This window comes from Myotis yumanensis, unplaced genomic scaffold (assembly GCF_028538775.1).
Source record: "Myotis yumanensis isolate MYYU_CA2020_CCGP unplaced genomic scaffold, mMyoYum1.0.hap1 SCAF_6, whole genome shotgun sequence".
Lineage (NCBI taxonomy): Eukaryota > Metazoa > Chordata > Mammalia > Chiroptera > Vespertilionidae > Myotis > Myotis yumanensis.
The window spans coordinates 95,730,469-95,739,994 of NW_027223757.1; the positions used below are offsets into that span (position 1 = coordinate 95,730,469).

The window sequence follows — 9,526 nt, forward strand, 5'->3', positions numbered from 1 at the left end:
AGAACAATCATGGGCAATATTTGTACATTGAAATCATGTGTACAAGGACAGGTAAAATAATATAATTCAAGATAATTCTTTATCAACTAATGATAATATAATTTACACAGGCTTTCACAGACAATGTATGATCAAAATATACTGAGAATTTTAGCGATTTTTGCATCCCTTCTGGTTAGGGATCTTTCAGAGGTATAGAAATGAGCACTCCACAATGGATGATGACACTGGCATAATCTTTGAATATGTTGCACAAAGATTTTTGAAAAATCAAACCTTGGGCCTATCAACCTAATGCCCATCATTTTAACAACTTCTTAGAGAAACTATAACAGATTTGGAAAACAGTATAATCCTGTGTAGGTAGGCGAAATCTGTATGGGATAAAAAAAAAACACACAAACAAACAAACAAAAAAAGGAAGAAACAGAAAAAGTGGAAAGTTGGAAAATTGAAGTGGAGAGATGTAATGTGGGAGAATTCCAAAACCAATTTATTGGGAACGGACAGGTAGAAATCTAGAAAAATATTTATGTCAATATCTGGAAGACAGTGTCAAAGGCAGCAAACATTAAGGAAACACAATACCCATTAACAGTATTGGGAATAATGGGTACCTGAAAGTTTAATTTTCTTCTCCTGTCGTCCTTCTGAAAAACAAAATGAAGAGATCAAGGTAAATATCATGAGGAAAAAGAAGATAAAAAAGAAAAACGTAAAAGAAATCATCTGTGCAAAACCCTGCATGTAGCTGCAACCATAAAAAGCCTGCAATATATATTACCTTGGAATGTTATGGAAATGTACTATCCTTTGAAATTAAAATGATCATGAAAATAATAGCATTGCAAGGAGGGTGTTTAAGCCCTAAAGATTACATTTGTGTTGTACAAAAAAATCTTTTGGAACGTTCCCAGGTAATAATTTTCAAGTTTTTCAATTGAAATTTTGAGACTTGAGAAATGCATAATGATCAGTAACGATTCTGATGAATATACCATGCGTCCATTAGCCCTGACCGGTTTGGCTCAGTGGACAGAGCGTCGGCCTAAGGACTAAAGGGTCCCGAGTTCAACTCCAGTCAAGGGCATGTACCTTGGTTGCGGGCACATCCCCAATAGGGTGTGTGCAAGAGGCAGCTGATCCATGTTTCTCCTTCATCGAGGTTTCTAAGTCTCTATCCCTCTCCCTACCTCTCTGTAAAAATCAATGAAATATATTGAAGAAATAAGGCTTCCATTAAATATTAAATGACACTGCAGGTTAGCAATGTTAACATTGTGATAGTTAATAGCCAAAGAGAAAAACAGGTGTTATGGTTGCATATAAAGTTATTTCCAGAAACAACATGGTAAATATCTGCATACGTGTGAACACATTGGAAATATGTAGAAGGGCAGTGGAAAAATGAGACTCAGGTTCACAATTAACCAATGAATTATACATATGTGTTAGTATATTAGGATCATTTCGCATCTCTTAAGATCAGGAATGTATCACATATTTATTCACTCAAATATGGAATTAATGATGTTGACGTGTATTGCAATGTGTTCCAGAAAAGTGAACAGATTGAGAACCTGTCCCTGTGCCTGAAAGACTAATGTCCTTCATTTCACCAACGCAGTGAAACTAGAGCTTTTTTTTTTTTTTTTGAAAAACAGAAAATAAAAACCATCTTGTTTGAATAACAATAGTATGGAATGCATAAAATGGAAAAGAGAAATGTGAAAGTTTACAATACCAAATTAGAGAGATTTAATGTTACAGAAGACCTTAGTTAGTTAATTAAATGCAATGATCAAGGTAAACTGAAAGTCTATAAATGGCCTATAAATTAATTGAAGGGAACTAAAGGCAGTAGAAAGCAGTACTTTATCAGAGTTGTGAGTAAGATTTTAATAAATATTTACCAGATGTTTTCCCAGTATTTTCTAAAAAAACAAAATAGAGAACAATGAAAATGTTGTATAGAAGAAATAGGAATAAAACTCAAATTTCACACATATTTATATTTAAAAATTAACCTATCAGGAAATAAATAAACACACATGCACCGCATAGCATAAGATACACACTATATCAGAAACACACAGGAGAACAATATAGTGGTTGAGATTGCAGTATTTTCCAGAGAGTACTCTTTTCAAAATATAAGTGATCATAAAAAGATTATATTCATTGAAATAAATAATGGTTTCAAGTTTGTCCTTCAAAGTATTTCTTATTCCTTCTGACATTAGTTAGGATTTATCTTTCAATGTGTAAGATCTATAAGTGTTTTGGTTTAAATAATGTATATAGTCAGGTGTAGTGTTTGCAGTGGCTATGTTGTACACAGAATCCACAAACAGTACATTAGAGGATCTTGAACTAAGCCTCTAGCAGAACAACAGGATTATGTTCCTAGACCACTCTATTTACAACATTTATACCAACCTTGTCTTAGGTGAGTTTCTATTTTAACTGCCAGCTAAATAGAACAATTTTAAGCCAATGTCCATGAAGCAAAAAAAGAGAAATGACGTATTACATGACAATCCGCTGGGTAAATGCAATCCCATCGCCAAATCCTGGACAAATTTTGACACATCAGCCTCACTCAGTATAAATACATGGTAAAGATGTAGAAAAAATTGAATTTAGGTGACTCAAAAGGAATGTCTGCATAGCTAACACAACAAAGAATTCAAACAAGCAATAATGTGTTATAATTGAACTAGAGGCCCGGTGCACAAAAATTTGTGCACTCGGGGGGAAGGGGAGGTCCCTCAGCCCGGCCTGTGCCCTCTCCCAGTCTGGGACCCCTCGGGAGATAACGACCTGCTGGCTTAGGCCTACTCCTAGGTGGCAGAGGGCAGGCCCAATCCCTAGGTGCAGCCCCTGGTCGGGCTCAGAGCAGGGCTGATTGGGGAGTTGGGGCGCCGACCCCTGTCATGCACAGAGCAGGGCGGATTGGGAGGTTGTGATGCCACCCTCAGTCACGCTCAGGGTATGGCTGATTGGGGGGTTGGGGCACCGCCCCCTATCACACTCAAGGCAGGGTCAATGGGGAGTTTGCGGCACCACCCCCTGTGATGCACAGAGCAGGGCCAATCTGGGGGTTGGGACGCTGCCCCCTGTCACTCACAGAGCAGGGCCAATCAGGGGGTTGGGGCACTGCCCCCCCCCCCCCGTCACGCACAGAGCAGGGCCCATCAGGGGGTTGGGGAGTTCCCCCCTCTCATGCACAGAGCAGGGCCCATCAGGAGGTTGGGGAGCTCCCCTGTCATGCACAGAGTAGGGCCGATAGGGTAGTTAGGGCATCGCCCCGTCACACACAGAGCAGGGCGGATCAGGGGGTTGGGGCACCACCACTGTCACACTCAGGGCAGGGCTAATGGGGAGGTTATGGCTCTACCCCATCACAGACAGAGCAGGGCTCATGGGGGGGGGGGGGGGTGGGGAGCCACCCCCTGTCACACACAGAGCAGGGCCCGTGGAGGGGGGGGGCGGTTGGGGAGCCAGCCCCTGTCACACACAGAGCAGGGCCGATCAGGGGGTTGGGATGCCACACCCTGTCACACACAGAGCCGCAGGGCGATTAGGTGGTTTGGGCGCTGCCCCCTATCACGCTGATCCGGTGCTAGGAGGCCTCACGGCTCCGCTGATCCCGGTGCTGGGAGGCATATTACCCTTTTACTATATAGGATAGAGGCCTGGGGGCAGGCTGGTTTGCCCTGAAGGGTGTCCTGGATCAGGGTGGGGGTCCCCACTGGGGTGCCTGGCCATCCTGGATGAGGGGATGATGGCTGTTTGCAGCTGGTCACACACCCTTCAGGGTGGGGGCCCCCACTGGGGTGCCTGGCCAGTCTGGGTGAGGAACTGAGGGCTGCTTTCAGGCTGGTGGTTTTGACTGAAGCTCCCAACCACTCCTTTTTTTCTTTTTTTTTTTTTCTTCTGGGCCAGCTTTAGCTTTGGCTCTAGCTCTGAGGCTTCCGCTGCTGGTTTGTTTGCCGTTCTATAATCGAAACAATGTATAACTCCAGCTCTGAAATCCCAGCCGGCTATATTTGTTAGAATGTTTCAAACTGCCAGCTCAGAGGCCTGCAAGTCAGGCGGGGAACATTGGAGTCTGCAGTCAAGGGAGCAAGCAAGCCTCATGCTCACTTCCAGCTGCCTGGCTGCTGGCCGCCATCTTGGCTGACAGTTAATTTGCATAAGGATATGCTGATTAGCCAATGGGAAGGGTAGCGGTCGTACGCTAATTACCATTTTTCTCTTTTATTAGTGTAGATAGCAAGGGAACATGGAAACCTTCAGTTTGAAAGATAAGTAGTAAGGGAAAATTATGTAAAAATGTGCGTATGTTGAGTTTGGACTGATGATCACTGGTAGTTGAAGAAGAAGTTACAAGTAACATGAATAGATATACAAATATTATATCAAATTGACTTCCATTGGGGGACATTGGTGATAGTGTCCTCAGTAAAGGAAAAATATAACATCATAGATAAAAACCAGCTATATTATTATTAAAATTTTCACTTTCATTTTTTACCCTCACATAGTAGAAGGAAGAAAGCAAGGATTATTTTCAAATAAAGACAAGTGTCAAAAAGGGTCACAAAAATTTAAACTTTCCATATGTGTCTCTTCCCCTGAATTCACATGCATAGCTTTTTAAATATCTTTTGTCCTTAAAAAGCTTAAAATATTTGGTGAATCTTTTATAAATTGATGTACCATATCACATTAGTTTATGGGGAACCTAATTATTTGACATTGATATAACTTGCGAAGTTTATGCCTGATATATCTATACCCACCTGGAACAACCTATAGTTGTTACAATAATATTTCCTGTATACCATATGCTGCAATTTTCATGCTGAAGAATACTGTGCAAATAGCAATGTGTATTTCCTAATACCTTCATCTTTTTGTCACACTTCTCAAGAAACCCTACCTGCAGGAGGCCATGAAAATGTTCTCCGTATCTGTGATTCCGCCTCAGTTTTTTGGTTTGTTTATTTTGTTCATTAGATTCCATATATAGTTGAAACCATGGTATTTATCTTTCTCTGTCTGACTACTTCCACTCAGGTACAATAGCCTCTAGGCCCATTCATGCTGACATGTGTTTCTTAGAACTGAACCCACAGTGTTCAAAGATCATCCTACGAATTTAACCTCCACAAGAGGCTATGATTGGAAATAACACCATGAAAGGAACTATAATACCACTCTGTGCAATATCAAATACTTCTACAAATATTAAGTGGAAATGATTTTTCCAAAATGAGAATTTTGTTATAGAAAATGCAAAACCATAAAACAGTTACTCTCTGGAAAATATCTTCCAAGAACAATCATGGGCAATATTTGTACATTGAAATCATGTGTACAAGGACAGGTAAAATAATATAATTCAAGATAATTCTTTATCAACTAATGATAATATAATTTACACAGGCTTTCACAGACAATGTATGATCAAAATATACTGAGAATTTTAGCGATTTTTGCATCCCTTCTGGTTAGGGATCTTTCAGAGGTATAGAAATGAGCACTCCACAATGGATGATGACACTGGCATAATCTTTGAATATGTTGCACAAAGATTTTTGAAAAATCAAACCTTGGGCCTATCAACCTAATGCCCATCATTTTAACAACTTCTTAGAGAAACTATAACAGATTTGGAAAACAGTATAATCCTGTGTAGGTAGGCGAAATCTGTATGGGATAAAAAAAAAACACACAAACAAACAAACAAAAAAAGGAAGAAACAGAAAAAGTGGAAAGTTGGAAAATTGAAGTGGAGAGATGTAATGTGGGAGAATTCCAAAACCAATTTATTGGGAACGGACAGGTAGAAATCTAGAAAAATATTTATGTCAATATCTGGAAGACAGTGTCAAAGGCAGCAAACATTAAGGAAACACAATACCCATTAACAGTATTGGGAATAATGGGTACCTGAAAGTTTAATTTTCTTCTCCTGTCGTCCTTCTGAAAAACAAAATGAAGAGATCAAGGTAAATATCATGAGGAAAAAGAAGATAAAAAAGAAAAACCTAAAAGAAATCATCTGTGCAAAACCCTGCATGTAGCTGCAACCATAAAAAGCCTGCAATATATATTACCTTGGAATGTTATGGAAATGTACTATCCTTTGAAATTAAAATGATCATGAAAATAATAGCATTGCAAGGAGGGTGTTTAAGCCCTAAAGATTACATTTGTGTTGTACAAAAAAATCTTTTGGAACGTTCCCAGGTAATAATTTTCAAGTTTTTCAATTGAAATTTTGAGACTTGAGAAATGCATAATGATCAGTAACGATTCTGATGAATATACCATGCGTCCATTAGCCCTGACCGGTTTGGCTCAGTGGACAGAGCGTCGGCCTAAGGACTAAAGGGTCCCGAGTTCAACTCCAGTCAAGGGCATGTACCTTGGTTGCGGGCACATCCCCAATAGGGTGTGTGCAAGAGGCAGCTGATCCATGTTTCTCCTTCATCGAGGTTTCTAAGTCTCTATCCCTCTCCCTACCTCTCTGTAAAAATCAATGAAATATATTGAAGAAATAAGGCTTCCATTAAATATTAAATGACACTGCAGGTTAGCAATGTTAACATTGTGATAGTTAATAGCCAAAGAGAAAAACAGGTGTTATGGTTGCATATAAAGTTATTTCCAGAAACAACATGGTAAATATCTGCATACGTGTGAACACATTGGAAATATGTAGAAGGGCAGTGGAAAAATGAGACTCAGGTTCACAATTAACCAATGAATTATACATATGTGTTAGTATATTAGGATCATTTCGCATCTCTTAAGATCAGGAATGTATCACATATTTATTCACTCAAATATGGAATTAATGATGTTGACGTGTATTGCAATGTGTTCCAGAAAAGTGAACAGATTGAGAACCTGTCCCTGTGCCTGAAAGACTAATGTCCTTCATTTCACCAACGCAGTGAAACTAGAGCTTTTTTTTTTTTTTTTGAAAAACAGAAAATAAAAACCATCTTGTTTGAATAACAATAGTATGGAATGCATAAAATGGAAAAGAGAAATGTGAAAGTTTACAATACCAAATTAGAGAGATTTAATGTTACAGAAGACCTTAGTTAGTTAATTAAATGCAATGATCAAGGTAAACTGAAAGTCTATAAATGGCCTATAAATTAATTGAAGGGAACTAAAGGCAGTAGAAAGCAGTACTTTATCAGAGTTGTGAGTAAGATTTTAATAAATATTTACCAGATGTTTTCCCAGTATTTTCTAAAAAAACAAAATAGAGAACAATGAAAATGTTGTATAGAAGAAATAGGAATAAAACTCAAATTTCACACATATTTATATTTAAAAATTAAACCTATCAGGAAATAAATAAACACACATGCACCGCATAGCATAAGATACACACTATATCAGAAACACACAGGAGAACAATATAGTGGTTGAGATTGCAGTATTTTTCCAGAGAGTACTCTTTTCAAAATATAAGTGATCATAAAAAGATTATATTCATTGAAATAAATAATGGTTTCAAGTTTGTCCTTCAAAGTATTTCTTATTCCTTCTGACATTAGTTAGGATTTATCTTTCAATGTGTAAGATCTATAAGTGTTTTGGTTTAAATAATGTATATAGTCAGGTGTAGTGTTTGCAGATGGCTATGTTGTACACAGAATCCACAAACAGTACATTAGAGGATCTTGAACTAAGCCTCTAGCAGAACAACAGGATTATGTTCCTAGACCACTCTATTTACAACATTTATACCAACCTTGTCTTAGGTGAGTTTCTATTTTAACTGCCAGCTAAATAGAACAATTTTAAGCCAATGTCCATGAAGCAAAAAAAGAGAAATGACGTATTACATGACAATCCGCTGGGTAAATGCAATCCCATCGCCAAATCCTGGACAAATTTGACACATCAGCCTCACTCAGTATAAATACATGGTAAAGATGTAGAAAAAAATTGAATTTAGGTGACTCAAAAGGAATGTCTGCATAGCTAACACAACAAAGAATTCAAACAAGCAATAATGTGTTATAATTGAACTAGAGGCCCGGTGCACAAAAATTTGTGCACTCGGGGGGAAGGGGAGGTCCCTCAGCCCGGCCTGTGCCCTCTCCCAGTCTGGGACCCCCTCGGGAGATAACGACCTGCTGGCTTAGGCCTACTCCTAGGTGGCAGAGGGCAGGCCCAATCCCTAGGTGCAGCCCCTGGTCGGGCTCAGAGCAGGGGCTGATTGGGGAGTTGGGGCGCCGACCCCCTGTCATGCACAGAGCAGGGCGGATTGGGAGGTTGTGATGCCACCCTCAGTCACGCCTCAGGGTATGGCTGATTGGGGGGTTGGGGCACCGCCCCCTATCACACTCAAGGCAGGGTCAATGGGGAGTTTGCGGCACCACCCCCTGTGATGCACAGAGCAGGGCCAATCTGGGGGTTGGGACGCTGCCCCCCTGTCACTCACAGAGCAGGGCCAATCAGGGGGTTGGGGCAACTGCCCCCCCCCCCGTCACGCACAGAGCAGGGCCCATCAGGGGGTTGGGGAGTTCCCCCCTCTCATGCACAGAGCACGGGCCCATCAGGAGGTTGGGGAGCTCCCCTGTCATGCACAGAGTAGGGCCGATAGGGTAGTTAGGGCATCGCCCCGTCACACACAGAGCAGGGCGGATCAGGGGGTTGGGGCACCACCACTGTCACACTCAGGGCAGGGCTAATGGGGAGGTTATGGCTCTACCCCCATCACAGACAGAGCAGGGCTCATGGGGGGAGGGTGGGGAGCCACCCCCTGTCACACACAGAGCAGGGCCCGTGGAGGGGGGGGGCGGTTGGGGAGCCAGCCCCTGTCACACACAGAGCAGGGCCGATCAGGGGGTTTGGGATGCCACACCCTGTCACACACAGAGCCCGCAGGGCGATTAGGTGGTTTGGGCGCTGCCCCCTATCACGCTGATCCGGTGCTAGGAGGCCTCACGGCTCCGCTGATCCCGGTGCTGGGAGGCATATTACCCTTTTACTATATAGGATAGAGGCCTGGGGGCAGGCTGGTTTGCCCTGAAGGGTGTCCTGGATTCAGGGTGGGGGTCCCCACTGGGGTGCCTGGCCATCCTGGATGAGGGGATGATGGCTGTTTGCAGCTGGGTCACACACCCTTCAGGGTGGGGGCCCCCCACTGGGGTGCCTGGCCCAGTCTGGGTGAGGAACTGAGGGCTGCTTTCAGGCTGGTGGTTTTGACTGAAAGCTCCCAACCACTCCTTTTTTTCTTTTTTTTTTTTTCTTCTGGGCCAGCTTTAGCTTTGGCTCTAGCTCTGAGGCTTCCGCTGCTGGGTTTGTTTGCCGTTCTATAATCGAAACAATGTATAACTCCAGCTCTGAAATCCCAGCCGGCTATATTTGTTAGAATGTTTCAAACTGCCAGCTCAGAGGCCTGCAAGTCAGGCGGGGAACATTGGAGTCTGCAGTCAAGGGAGCAAGCAAGCCTCATGCTCACTTCCAGCTGCCTGGCTGCTGG

At 42.0% G+C, this 9,526-nt stretch overlaps 1 protein-coding gene across 1 annotated transcript in view; it reads right to left on the bottom strand.

Annotated features, from left to right (window-relative positions):
• The window catches only part of LOC139012959 (E3 ubiquitin-protein ligase TRIM39-like), a 55,338-nt gene that overhangs the window by 45,310 nt on the left and 502 nt on the right, over positions 1 to 9,526 (bottom strand). The window contains exons 2-5 of the mRNA XM_070419144.1: positions 7,258 to 7,278; positions 5,962 to 5,994; positions 1,914 to 1,934; positions 618 to 650 (exon numbers count right to left, since the gene is read on the bottom strand). Coding sequence (XP_070275245.1) covers positions 618 to 650; positions 1,914 to 1,934; positions 5,962 to 5,994; positions 7,258 to 7,278 — 108 coding nt within the window. The remainder of the gene's footprint in view (positions 1 to 617; positions 651 to 1,913; positions 1,935 to 5,961; positions 5,995 to 7,257; positions 7,279 to 9,526) is intronic.